This window comes from Aureobasidium namibiae, assembly GCF_000721765.1.
Source record: "Aureobasidium namibiae CBS 147.97 unplaced genomic scaffold scaffold_22, whole genome shotgun sequence".
Lineage (NCBI taxonomy): Eukaryota > Fungi > Ascomycota > Dothideomycetes > Dothideales > Saccotheciaceae > Aureobasidium > Aureobasidium namibiae.
The window spans coordinates 248949-261970 of NW_013581187.1; the positions used below are offsets into that span (position 1 = coordinate 248949).

Consider the following 13022-nt stretch of genomic DNA (forward strand, 5'->3'; position numbering starts at 1 on the left):
CTTTCGTATAGTATTCAATCTTGAACTAACAACATGTCTGCTTCTCTCAAATCACTTCTTCCTGATCGTAGCAGTCACTTTTCTGCTTGTTCTTCATCGTACTTGCGATTTGATGGATGAAAATCTCATTGCGTGGTGCTATCATTATGAAAACATTTACTACTTGAGCTTTGCAAGGAGAGACCGAGAGCTGACAAGGGAAAAAACAAGACTATCTTGTGACTTGAAGGAAGAATGGAAAGAAATCGGGCTGTCAAGCGAAACAAAAGCAACCCAGCACCAGCAGAAGCAAACAAAAGCGATACAACAATATGCAGCGAAGCACACGGATTACCTTCAACCCCTGCGACGACGAGAGAACATACGACGCAAACGCGACAAAGAACCTGCTGCCTGTGTATCAGTCGCGGGAATAGAAGTAAGTAGTGATGAAGGGCCTCGCCATGGGCCAGAGAATGGGCGGCCCAGGCGACGCAGAAGACCGGGTAGGATGGCGGGTCCAGCATCTTTACGCTCGGAGGGTGTGAATGAGCGCTGCAGACGACCACGAGGAGGTACACTGTCAGTATCCGGAGTAGTTGAAGGAGCAACATCTGAACAACCGTCATTGCGAAAACCGTCAGGAACCGGGGAGTGATGTGGTGCGACAGGAGAAACAGGCGAACGAATACGAGGGAAAGAGGGCGGTGACGATGATAAATGGAGAGGTGACTTCAAGGGAGCTTCGAGCTGAATAGCAGTACGACGGCGACGACGGTCACGAGCAAAGTGCGCACTGTTGGTCATGAGAGCGCGCTCCTCTGGTGATATGACCCACTGGTCTGGCGAGAACTGATTTGCACCGTCGCCAACCACAGAGGGAGGAACAGATGAAGTGTTGCGAGCGGAAGCGGTACTGCAACCAGCATACGTGGTGCGAGGAGACATGGACTGTACTGAGGTAGAGCTATGATCGCTGTTGTTGCTGGAGAATGATCCGCCTTCAATCTCGTGCTGCGATTTGAGATTTGTCATGCTGGAGTTCGACAGGGATAGAGAGCGACGGTGGCTATTAGAGGGAGCAATGTTGTCGCGATTAGAGTATGCGGTCGACAGAAGGGATGGATCTTGTTTCATGGTGAACAACAAACCCAACTGATAAGAAGCAGATGAAGAAGGTGGGCACTGATCTCGACCAGCGAGAGGTGCTTGATAGGAGGAGAAGCGGACAAGAACGAGATGGATTTGAAGACAGTGAGGGAAAGTAGAGAAGGCAGGTGACTATATCGTTGTTGAGGCCGAGAAGTACTTCCTCGCATGAGGAGAAGCAGAGTAACAAGATCAACGAGTTGCTTTACACAAAATCGAACAGCAACCCAATGCTCAGCACTATTGGCATCGGAAGCCATAACAAGTCATGAGAACATGGACAAAGAAGGCCCAAAGAAGCAGAAAGACATAGCTTTGACACATCTTCCGGAGAACAAAGCAATTGTTCAATGGCATTGTGCATTGTTGATGTTGCTAGTTGGTGGAAAGAGTGAGACTGTTTTATGCTGACGCGAGAGCTTAGACGAAGACGAGACCTACATGCAAGCCATTGTGGTAGGCAAGTAGATGAACAGTACCAAGACCAGGGGTGTTGTTGTCGCCCAAACGTCACCAGATGTCTGTCAAAGGAGGTGAGAATGCTCAAGCAACACGAATCGCCAGAGATGCGGTTGCGCTGTAAACCGCCAGGGCTGTAAGACACAGCATGCCGAGACTTGTCGAGCGTGGACCGCATGTAGAAACTTCAGCGCTGCGTCCTGCGAACTGATTGCTTCCAATCACCAATACAAAACGCGAGGACAAGAGAAGTAAGCGTGCAAAACGCGATGGAAGAAGACAAGGTGATGTCCACGACGACGCCTCGGAGGATGCTGATGCCGCGAGTGCCGCAAACTGCGCGAGTCATGAAGAAGCCCGTGCTGCCAGCTCGAGTCAGTTTCGCGTTTAGTCGAGAAGAAACAGGCCCTCCACCTTCACCATCACCATCGACATTTACCACCGCGACAAAGAGACCAATCATGTCGCTGTTTGGTAACATCGGTGGCAACAACAAGCCTGCCGGCACTGGTGGTCTCTTCGGAGGTGCAGGATCCACGCCTGCGACAGGCCAACCATCGACACCATCATTGTTTGGCACGCCGCAAGGTGGAGCTACTGGCGCTGCACCTTCATCTGGAGGTCTGTTTGGCTCCCAGCAACAGCAAAACAACAAGCCTACACTCTCGCTCTTCGGCAACAATGCTAACACTGGGACCTCGAACCCTACCGCTCAACCCGCCAACACTGGCTCCACCCTCTTCGCCGGCGCATCCAACCCTACTCAGCAGCCCGCAACCACTGCCCCGAGTCTTTTCGGTGGAGCAAACACTTCTGGAGGTGGTCTGTTCGGTTCGACCAACAATCCCTCAGCTCCAGCCAACAACCAGCAGTCTGCCTTTGGCGCCAACAACCAAGCCAGCTCCGCACCCGCCCAACAGCAAGAGCAGAACGCCAGACCCGTCTACTTTGACAACCTGATCGAGCGCAGCATCAAGAGACAGGGAGCCGACGCTACCGCAACCGCACGCATGGGCGCATTCGGAGAGCTACCTACACTGCAACTGGGCTTGGGCGACATCCAAAAGAAGGTGCGCGGATTGGGCCAACAGTACACACCCGACAGCAAGGCCCACTACCTGCTCGCTGCCTCCGGCGTCAACACAGGCGCTGCTCTGCGCGACCTCGGCCTCTTCACAAACAGCTCTGTCGCAAAGGCTCCTGCCCCCATCGCCGCCAACGACCCCCTGTACGGTGATCTCGATACCTATGTCGAGAGTCTCTACCAAAAGGAAAAGAAGGATCTGTTTGATGAGTTCATGGAGGACTCCAAGAGGGACTTTGACCGTTTCATCGAGGACAATCTGCAATGCAACTGGGAGCAGAAGCGCAAGGAAATCTACGAGCATTTTGGCATCACAAAAAAGTCGGACAAGGCAGAGGCCAGCTTCGAGGGCACAACCACCGATGGCGCACGCGGCGCATTTGGCCGTTCCAGCCGCAGAGCTCCCTTTGGTGCTTCAGCTGGCGCCTCAAGGATGGGCTCCAAGTCTGTGCTTGGTGCTACTGGCAGACAGACTTCTAGAGCCAGCCAGTTCACCGACGTGGCTGAGAAGGTCCCTGCTGGCCTGCAAAACGTCAGCGACAATCGCATGCTCAGAGACAAGCAGGACAAGTACTCCAACAAGGTCAAGGAGCTCAACATTGCTCGCATCGAGGGTCGTCTATACCCGCTCCTGCACAACTTTGTCGACGTCGAGTCTCAGCCCTCGGCTGAAGATACCTCAAAGCTTGTCGATGCTTACAAGGCTCTCGCCGACATTGTTGGTGAAAGCCCTGATTACCAAACCTCATCAGACCCCCGCGCCATCAAGGAGCGCCAATTCGCACAGGACTACCTCGACGAGGCGCCCAACTCGCGCAACGCCTTCGACCTCCGCAAACGTATTATCGATGGCTCCAGACGTTTCCTCGAGAAGCAGTTCCTCGGCCAGCTCGAGACGGCCATCCTCAAGAACGCCAAGGAGGCTGCTCTGGGAGGTGTCCCTTCGGTCATCAACAAGGTTCGTGCTTATGTTCGCCTACGTGCTGCTCGCAAGGAGCTCGGTCCCGACACCAGCGAGCTACAAATGATCAATGACGACTACCCCTGGGTCCTCATCTTCTACCTTCTGCGTGCCGGTCTCGTCAACGAGGCTGCCGAGTATGTCGCCGACAATGAACGTGCTATCAAGGCTTGCGATCGCAACTTCCCCTTGTTCCTTGCCAGCTATGCTCGCAGCACCGACCGCCGTCTGCCTCAGGAGTTACAAATCAGAATCAACAACACTTACTCTCAACGTGCACAATTCGCTCCCGAAAACAGTGTCGACCCTTACCGCATGGCCTGCTTCAAGATCATCGGTCGTTGCGAGCTCGGTAGACGCACTCTTGATGGCATCAACCAAAACATGGAAGATTGGGTCTGGCTACAGTTCGCTCTTGCCCGCGAAGTCAACCGTGTCGAAGAGACTGCTTCTGAGGTCTTCGGCCTCGAGGATGTCAGAAATGTCATTCACGAAGTCGGTCAGAGGCATTTCGTCCAAGGTGCCGAGGGTGCCGCCGGATATGGCACCTACTTCTTCCTTCAGATTTTGGCCGGTCAGTTTGAGAGCGCTATTGCCTGGTTGTACCCCAACAACTACCTCAGTGCCGTACACTTCGCCATTGCTCTCAACTACTACGGCCTCTTGCGTGTCAACGACTACAGCAATTCCGAGGACCTCTTGTCATACACTACAAGTCAACGTCCGCAAATCAGCTTTGCTCACCTGGTTGGCTACTACACCAAGGACTTCCGCGCTCAGTCGCCGACTACTGCTGCTGACTACATCGCTTTGATATGCTTGAACGGAGACCTGGGTGGAGAGATCGGACAACGTCAAGTTGCACTCTGCCACGATGGCCTTCGCGAGCTTGTGCTCGAGACCCGCGAGTTCGCCCAGTTGCTCGGAGACATTCGTTCTGATGGTCAGCGCATCCCTGGCTCTATTGAGCAGCGTCTGAAGATCATCCGCATCGCTGACGAAAAGTCCTTCTTGCGTTACATCACAATCAGCGCCGCTCAGATCGCCGACGACAACGGTCGTGTCACTGATGCCGTTCTGCTTTACCACCTGGCCGAGGAGTACGACAACGTCATCACCATTTGCAACAAGGCTCTGTCGGAAGCAATCAGCGTGGAGTTGGGCGATGCACCACTGCGTCTCACTCCCCTCAAACCCCGCGATCCCACCTCCGTCGAGACATCTGCATCTCTCAGTTTGACTGCTGTCGAGGATCCTTACACCTTGACTCGCAACATGCGCGCACTGTACGAGAGCAACCAACTCCACGCCGCCAAGATCAAGCAGGTCAACCGCGAATCCTGCACCCTCCTCCTTGGCATGGCAGAGGCCAAATCCCTCGTCGCCGAAGGCCGCTGGGCCCTCGCTCTCGACGCTCTCAACAGCCTGAACTGCCTCCCCATCTCTGCAGGCGGCAATATGAGTCTCATCCGCGCCTCTGCCAATGCCTTCAGCAATCTTCCTCCTCCTGTTGCTCGCAACATCGGTAATTTGCTCATCTGGACCATCACTTGCTGTGGTCAACAGCGCGAGTACCTCCGCTCATCACCCTCGGGCTTCGAAGAGCGCGGTCGCGAAAAGGTGGCTGAGGATATCTTGCAGGTTGCCAAGGACACTATGGTGTTTGCCGGCTTGATCCAGTACAAGTTGCAGCCCAGAGTTTTCGAGGTGCTCACTCGTGTTGGTGGTGACGTTGGTGCCTACTAAGAGCGAGATGTTCTTGTTCATCAGCACATGGAGTTTGGTGGCGTTGGTTGTATAAAGCGCTGGCTGGGATGAATATGTGCAAAAGCACTGGCGATGATGACAGAGAAGGGAAATGGGGGCTTGTTCACAGAGGCTGAACAACGGCTTGTAGTCTAGATACATACTTTGTGCCACAGGTATAGATTCGCCGGCTCTACTAGAGAGTGCAGAAACCTCCTTTTTTCCAGATATAATCTTTCCACTTGCTCTCATGACTTATTGCATTTGATGATCATGATGCCTTGAGCAGACTCTTATGAGCAGACCCCTCTCCGGTGATGTGAACACAAAAGAGGCGAGGTTCGCTCGAAGATAAGCTTTGGCAATTACATCTCATGTCTGGCGGCAAGTCTGCACGAAATGCAGTTCGGGTAAGCTGTTGACTGCTCGTGGCATCGAACTCAGTATCTAGCATCCATGTCTTCAAGATCCAACTCTTCCTCTTCGTCATCATCGTCGAAATTCGTGACCTCCTTTTCCGACTCCTCGTCACTCTGCACCTCATACTGATAGCTATCACGCCCGGCATCCAACTGATCCTTTTGCAGGCGGTCACGCAGATTAGGCGTCTTGTTGCCGTTCATGACTTGCTGTACCGATTCATCGATACCGAGTAGTTTCATCTGCTCGGCTGACAGCTCGACGATAGTTGGCGCATACTCGCCAGCTTCATCGTCTTCGTCAAAGGCTGTATTGTCCATTTCAACCTCTTCACCGTCTTCGAGATGCAACATTCCTGTTCGCGCGAAAGAGCCTTGTTGAATTTGCCAGCCTAGAGTTTCTTGGGTGTAGGCAAGGAGGTCGTCGAGTTCGTCTACCACATCCTCGTGTGCGTTTCCTGGAAGTCGATCTAAGACTTTCTTGAAACGTAGCAGAAGAGACTTCAGGAATGTGGCGCCGTCGTCACTGAGATCGAAAAGACCGGTTTCAACATCTTGACCGTGTTGGAGTTGAAGTTTTATCGTTGCAAGGGCGCGGACGAAGAAGTTTGGATGTTTTGTCACTGCACTCACGCAGGTGAGGATGAGATCGAGGATTCTGCGCCATTGTTCCAGACATGAATAGTTGTTCAATGTCAATACCATGGCGAAGCAGAATTGTAGCTCGCCAATGATTTGGTCCATGTCGTTGTTGCAGAAGCGTTCGCTGAGGTCCGCGAGTGCCCATGAGCGATCTTGGGCGGCTTCGGTGCGTTCACGTCCGGTGGCTCCTGCTCGCCATGTTTGCTTGAGGTCGACGGGTAGAACACGCAACTCACGCTCGTTGCCAGTGAGATCGGAGGCGGAGAGCCCTGGGATGTCGTCGAAGTCTTGTTTGGCGCTTGAGGATGACGTGAGTGTCCAAGTCTGGGGATCTGTATCCAACACACGCGCCAGAAGTGCTTCAGATATACAGTCTGTTAGTTGCACCCATTTATTCGTCTCTTCTGAAGCTACAGAGTCCTGAGAAGCGCTTTGTCGATACGGCGTCAAGTTATCTCTCCAGATCCTGCCTAGGTTGGCTCGTTGTTGTAAGATTGTGGCGACATTGGTCTCTGCTAATAGTTCTTCGCTGCCGGTATCCCACTTGCGGATGAACAAATCTGGAGGTCCGGAAGATTGTGCTGTCACCTTGATCCAGATGCCATGTCGTACAGAGAGTGTGCTGGTTGAACCAACAAAGACAAAATGCAATCCAGGAGGTATGTTTTTGATGCCTTGGAATTTGGGGGTTGTGGTGAAGGAGAGTAGGTCCATGCCGCCCAGAGCCGAGGGTGGCAGATTTAGAAGTAGCACTGCTGGTGTGATGGCGTCCATGTCTAGAGCCCTCTTGAAGATCCTTCAAGACAGTGTGTAAGATGATACAAACTGATCAGATGTTGGATTCACACTACAGAGCGATGGCAAAGTACGTGGAAAAGTCCAGTCTAACAGTGATGAAGTCCAGTTGAAAATGATGATGCAGGTTGAGAACATCCAGCGTCTTTGGCGTGGTTCACAGAGTTTTGATGCGAGCGCGAGGAGATCGTCACTTGTGATTCCGGCCTTGCATACGTGATGTTTTCCAGAAAGTCTCGCTCAACACAATATTTGAAAGGACGGTGCTAGAAGTGAGGAAGAGCAAGTTGTGCCGCGAGTCATGCCAGTTCTCGCTGACTCACGCGCGCGCGAGTGATGCAAACCACCAATCTTGGCATCACATTCCCGTTGTTTTGGCAAGCATCCTCATCTCTGTGACCTCAAAGGCTTCAAGTAGTGATAATCACTTTCATTTCTCGTGCCGCAAATCGGGCGACTACCGCGTCTGGAAAATTGTCAATACTATCAATCCCCCCTCAAACGACACATGGTGCAGGATTGTGTGGATACCATCGACTTGGTTCTGTCCGGCGATTCAATATCCAGCATGTGGATGTTCCGAAAAGACGTTCTGGGACGATTAGTTTCCAGACAATTCTCAAGAACGAATGGGCTCAACACCAGGGCTCATCTGAGCAGAGCGCGAGGATTGACTCCGTCGAATCTATGAGAGCCGTGGAAGAGTGGCGAGCGAATTTGATCCTACCAACCCATGCGTACTGGCACAAATGGACAAAGGCACTCAGAGACTCTGATCCTGGCGGTCTTCTCACAGCTCGCAAGTTCGTTGAGCGTTGGTGCGACTGTCAGCCCGGGACGGCCTTTGAGGTGAAAGAACAGACGAATGGCAGGATAAAAGTATTCGAATGTATTTCCGAGGTCCATGTTCCTCTATTGGGACTGCGGAAGGTAGTCTCCTATGGCTGTAATCGGGCAAGTCTGAGCCAGGTGTGCTCTCGAGTTTGTCGAGACTGATATATCACAGCCAGAGGCCATCAGCAACTCGAATATCGCACTGGTCTCGAGGCTCTACCAGGATGGCAAACTTGACAGCATCTACAAAGGCACGATCGCGTCAAGAAAGTTTATGGCGGTTGGTGATGATCCATACCAAAGTTTGCACAAATACTAAGCCGACATACAGATTTACGAGGAGGCTGCACGGTATGGCCTACATCCGAGATTCAAGTTGAGCATGTTGGACGATCGACCTGGCGCTTCATTCTATATTAGGCTGGACGTACCTGAGTGGAAGCTCTTTGCCTCTGCGTCTGCCCGAACATATATCAGCGCTTTGGCTAGAGTGGTCGACACTTACGAGTCGAAAGCTAAGATAGCCAGGGTCAAGACTTGTTTCTCACCACAAGCTTCAAAGAACACACTAGATCTCTTAACCTACACAACTGCACACCGGGCCTTGAAGTTCCTTTTGCAGAGACTGCAGTTGGACAAAGTATATGAAGCGCGCAGGCTCGATGATCCTCAGGGACCACAGTGGACATACAACATCTACGTTCAGGGATTCAAGCCGCTGGAAGTTCCGACAATACGTCAATGCGACGCACGATACGTTGGGATCACGACGACGGTGGTGCGATTGCTGCAGCGGTTTGGCTTTGATAAAATGCACGGATTCAAAAGGTATCTCGAAGTAGGCAGAAACATGAGGAGCGAGTCAGCATGCTCGGGCGAAAAGGAAAAGACTGAGAGGGCTGTTCGGTCTCAGACAAGTTCGCCTGAGTATCGGAGACTTGACCCAAACCAAGACATCTTGAGCCTGCCCGACGCCAGTTCCAGATACTCCCGAGGTCGACGCAGCTCAGACATGACGAGTTGATGAGGCTAAAAGAATGTTGAGACCGAATTGATTTTGGTATACATTCAAGGTATCTAGAGTAACGAGCCCGCACCGAGCGCGGATGAGGAAATAATCATGTCATAAACATTCCTCCGCCATGGTGCATGCGCAGAATTTTGGCGGGATCGAATTCGTGAAAGGCGCGAGGATTTAGTTGACAGTCTTGGAGGTCTTGTCCTTGGCGGCCTGGTCGAGGGGGCCGGTGGGGTTGCTCTCAAGGCCAGCCAGCTGGTCCTTGGAGGCCTGCTGGGAACCCTGCTGGGGCTCGGCGCCCTGCTGGTTGGGGTTGCCGGCAGTGGGGGCGGACTGCTGCTTGGAGCTCTGGTTCTCAGGCTCGGGGGACTGGCGACCGGCGTTGGGGGCAGACATTGCTGTAAGGTTGTGTTAGGATCGCGGTATGGAGAAATGCGTTGAGGAGGGCGGGATTGGCGTACTGAAGGTGTTTTGGGTTGCTGACAGAGTGGTTAGTGTCTTGTGTGGTATCTTGAAGAAGTGGTATGAACTTACTGTGGGGTTGAGAAAGGGGAAAGGGTTATATTATTCGAGTGGGATGATTGTTGTTAGGAGAGAAAAAGAGCAGAAGAGGTTGTTCAGGCAGATGTAGCTCTCCCAGCCCGCCGATGATGTTGTCCAGTGTGGGGCATCCGATGGGTTGACGTCACAAGCTCGCTGTTTCCTTCAGCCTGATTTGACTTTCCCCCTTCGGCCTTTGCTTTGCTCTCTTGTCGTGTTGACATGTTTCCTCCTAAATTGCCGATCCGCTTCTTCTGCTGTTCTCGTTCACTGTCATATCGTCTCGTGAACATCTTGTGGCTTGCTCTGACGGGCACGGAAACTGTTCAGCCCAATTCCCGATCGTCCGACAAACCCCCACCATCACGGCGACATCACGCCGCGGTCTTTCCGAATTGTTGAAAATGCTATGAACTTCGGCTTCTTCGAGTTCGCCTTTCAGGCAACCTGACTTGGATCCTCTCGAGAATAATTGCACCATCCGGTGTACAAACAGACTGAAGCGTAGACCTCATCGTCAGTCCATCACGGCAGCACTCTACAGCTCTGATGCCTGCCTGGGTTAAGTAACACAACATTACAGCTGGGACTCGACCTATCATGCTTAATCGGCTCGCCAGACGCTGTGCTTCTACGGTGTCTTGCTATCCTCGCTATCTTCTATTCTGTCTTATGTCTTTGTGATCCAACTCGCTCCGTGTCGTGGTAGGTACATGCAACACCACCTTTGTTCTGTCTTGGAACCACCTAGAAAGAGACAGCTTCACCATTGCGTGGACCAAAGACCTGTGTTGCAAGCTATGTTTTCATCACAAGTGTGAATGCCAACACATGTCACGCACACCTGGAATAAGCTGATAACCATCGCATTCTCCTGCTCTGCTTTCTCCTCTCCTCTGCAGACCACCACCCGAGCGATTCAGTCCTCCTGTGCCTCATCAATGCTAACAAAAATGGCCCACGATCGTGGTCTCGAAAGCGATGAACCTCCAAGTCCTTCTCTGAACAGACCAGTCACACCTCAAGAGGTTCGTTCACATAAACAGCTTCCGTCATATCTTGCCCACCCTGACGCGTGCTTCCAGGAACCCAGCAAACCTGAGATGCCTTCCTTCCTTACCCTGCCAGCCGAGCTATTGCACAAGATTCACAAAGATTCTGGACTACGCCAGGATGACCGCGCCAAACTCCGCCTCGTCTGCAAAGAGTTCCTACCATACGCCACTGAAGCGCTCGCCGAACTGTCAATGAGGAACGGTTTTCTCTGCCTCAACCCTTCCGCCAACGATTTTGAGCGTCTCGCAGCCCTCTGCTCCTCGCAACTTGGTCCTTACCTCACGTCTGTACATTTCCTGCACTATCCCTCATTCCGAAGCACGAAAATGGAAGAAGCTGTGTATCCAAGGTACTCGGCAATTCAGAACGTCAAATTCGGGACTCGTCTTTACAGAGACTCGACCTTTGTTCTAAAAAGGTTGCTGCTGTTGACCAACCATCTCAAAAGATTCGAGTTCAACCCAGCAGCGGAGCACGAAGACGATACCTGGTCTGCGCACTCCTACAATTTCCTTGAGCCCGAGCCCGCTCAACAGCTAACTGTTGGTAAAGACGAAGAGCGCGAAAGGGCCAGCACGATCCTCTCAAGTATCAAATCTGACTGTCTCTCCGAGGTGATCCTTACAGGCACCATTCTGTCTTACAAGCCTCTGCTTGGCCTTCTTACAAGATATGGCAGTACCATTCGCAAGCTATCCTTCCACTCCTGCAGACTGGTCAGCGGCACCTATGTCGATCTGCTTCAGTGGATGTCTACTGAGCTGCCTGCTCTCGAACACCTGGATCTACAATACTTGCATGAATTGAAGTGGAGACGCAGTCTCAGTAGATACGACTTCTCGAAAACCATGTGGGAGGCCCCTGTTACGCTCGATGGAAAGAAGGATATCGACACTTACATTGCATCTCTGCAAAGGGGTGAAACATCTGTTTGAAACCACAACTTTCAGCAATTCAACCCTGATTGAACGCCACCACGACTTGCCGGAAGCAATGAAAGAGGATTCTGTGGCGCCTGGAAATGAAGGTGCACGGTGATATTGAGAACACCCGGGATAAGAGGTATCTGAATTCTAAAACATCGGAGTTGGTCATAGGATTTCTGAGGGACTTTTTGTTCGCAGCGGCGAGAGGCTCTGAACAAAGTATTCATAGGAAAGATTGTACATTCGGGAAGACGGTCGTCCATATACGCTCTGCATTGCTACGGCAGACTGAATATAAATCTATTCTGGCACCAAATTTATACACGATGCTTGATACACGATGAATACATCACCTCCATCAATACTAACCCACTGATCCCTCTACTCCGCCCTCAATGCACTGCACCTTGACCTCTCTTCTCATCAAGCTTCCTGCCATGTCTCCACCCTTCTTCACATCAACATCTTTGTACCCATGCTTGCGATACAGAAAGTTGCCTGTGGGAGACGCCTCTACCCATGAAGGTAGGAACAAATGATCTGCGAGATCGCAACCCCATTGTAGCATCATGGACCCAATGCCTCTGCGCTGATACTCTGGATCTGTAAAGCAAATGTGCAATTCTGCGATCGTATTAGTAAAGACGCCCTCCAGTCAATCATTCAAATACGATCACCACCAGCACAGTACGCATCAGATTATGAGGAAGAAAAGATCCCAACTTACGACAATAAGGCTCCGTAAACAACTTCCTCCTCGTCTCCGCAATGCCCCCAATCACCTCTTTAACCTTTTTCGTTTTCTCCTCATCACCCTCCAACCACTCCCAGCCTAAATCTTCCTCTTCATGCTCAGGCACTGCTCCCATATGCACTCTCCAATTACTCGCACCCACTATCTTTCCAGTTGCCTTTTCTGTAACTTTTATCCATACATCTGCTGGGTTGGTGTGGAGAATTGACTGATAGTAGGATGCAAGGCGAGCTTGATTAGTGGGTGTGTCAGGCCCCATGAAGATGTCGCGGATGAAAGGGTCGGTGAAGGTGCGGAATTCGCAGGCGATAATGGCGGTGAAGTCTGAGGGCGTTGTTGCGCGGGTGAGGACAAAGGGGCCGTCGCTGGTAAGGGTTGTCGTCGCCATGATTTCTCGTATGGACACGTTTTGGAGACGATGATCTTATGGTTTTTATTTTTTATTTTCCCAGATCGCAGAAGTTGCAAAGATGAGGGGAAGCGCTGGTATTATATCTGCCGTTCTTTATCAGTTCATGCAGCTGTCCTCGTGGAGTTCCCGAAGGATGTGGCACAGTATGGTCGATCATTGACTTCAGTTCTATATGCGCACTATAGCCAGGAAGTAGACGAAAGGCCTGATATCAGGGATCTCTCGAGTATTACTACAGGTGTTGATGA

General features: G+C 51.8%; 7 protein-coding genes across 7 annotated transcripts; 3 read left to right on the top strand and 4 right to left on the bottom strand.

Annotated features, from left to right (window-relative positions):
• Positions 1-336: 336 nt before the first annotated feature.
• Positions 337-1116, bottom strand: M436DRAFT_85787 (uncharacterized protein; the record flags this gene model as incomplete). The annotated part of the gene is made up of 1 exon (XM_013567904.1): positions 337-1116. One exon carries the CDS (start codon positions 1114-1116, stop codon positions 337-339), a length of 780 nt encoding a protein of 259 aa, XP_013423358.1.
• Positions 1117-2597: 1481 nt separating this feature from the next.
• M436DRAFT_56673 (nuclear pore protein) lies at positions 2598-5378 on the top strand (the record flags this gene model as incomplete). Its single annotated transcript, XM_013567788.1, has 1 exon — positions 2598-5378. The coding sequence occupies one exon, from the start codon at positions 2598-2600 to the stop codon at positions 5376-5378; it is 2781 nt and encodes a 926-aa protein (XP_013423242.1).
• A 440-nt stretch (positions 5379-5818) lies between these two features.
• Positions 5819-7213, bottom strand: M436DRAFT_56703 (AAR2 domain-containing protein; the record flags this gene model as incomplete). Its single annotated transcript, XM_013567796.1, has 1 exon — positions 5819-7213. One exon carries the CDS (start codon positions 7211-7213, stop codon positions 5819-5821), a length of 1395 nt encoding a protein of 464 aa, XP_013423250.1.
• A 708-nt stretch (positions 7214-7921) lies between these two features.
• Positions 7922-9092, top strand: M436DRAFT_67556 (uncharacterized protein; the record flags this gene model as incomplete). The annotated part of the gene is made up of 3 exons (XM_013567864.1): positions 7922-8203; positions 8241-8348; positions 8400-9092. The coding sequence occupies 3 exons, from the start codon at positions 7922-7924 to the stop codon at positions 9090-9092; spliced, it is 1083 nt and encodes a 360-aa protein (XP_013423318.1).
• A 171-nt stretch (positions 9093-9263) lies between these two features.
• Positions 9264-9488, bottom strand: M436DRAFT_57034 (uncharacterized protein; the record flags this gene model as incomplete). The annotated part of the gene is made up of 1 exon (XM_013567848.1): positions 9264-9488. A coding segment is annotated over one exon (225 nt), but the record flags the coding sequence as incomplete, so codon positions are not given.
• Positions 9489-10579: 1091 nt separating this feature from the next.
• On the top strand, positions 10580-11617 carry M436DRAFT_67557 (uncharacterized protein; the record flags this gene model as incomplete). Its single annotated transcript, XM_013567865.1, has 1 exon — positions 10580-11617. The coding sequence occupies one exon, from the start codon at positions 10580-10582 to the stop codon at positions 11615-11617; it is 1038 nt and encodes a 345-aa protein (XP_013423319.1).
• Positions 11618-12065: 448 nt separating this feature from the next.
• Positions 12066-12642, bottom strand: M436DRAFT_9848 (uncharacterized protein; the record flags this gene model as incomplete). Its single annotated transcript, XM_013567772.1, has 2 exons — positions 12066-12257; positions 12280-12642. Coding segments are annotated over 2 exons (555 nt in total), but the record flags the coding sequence as incomplete, so codon positions are not given.
• Between the last annotated feature and the right edge of the window lie 380 nt (positions 12643-13022).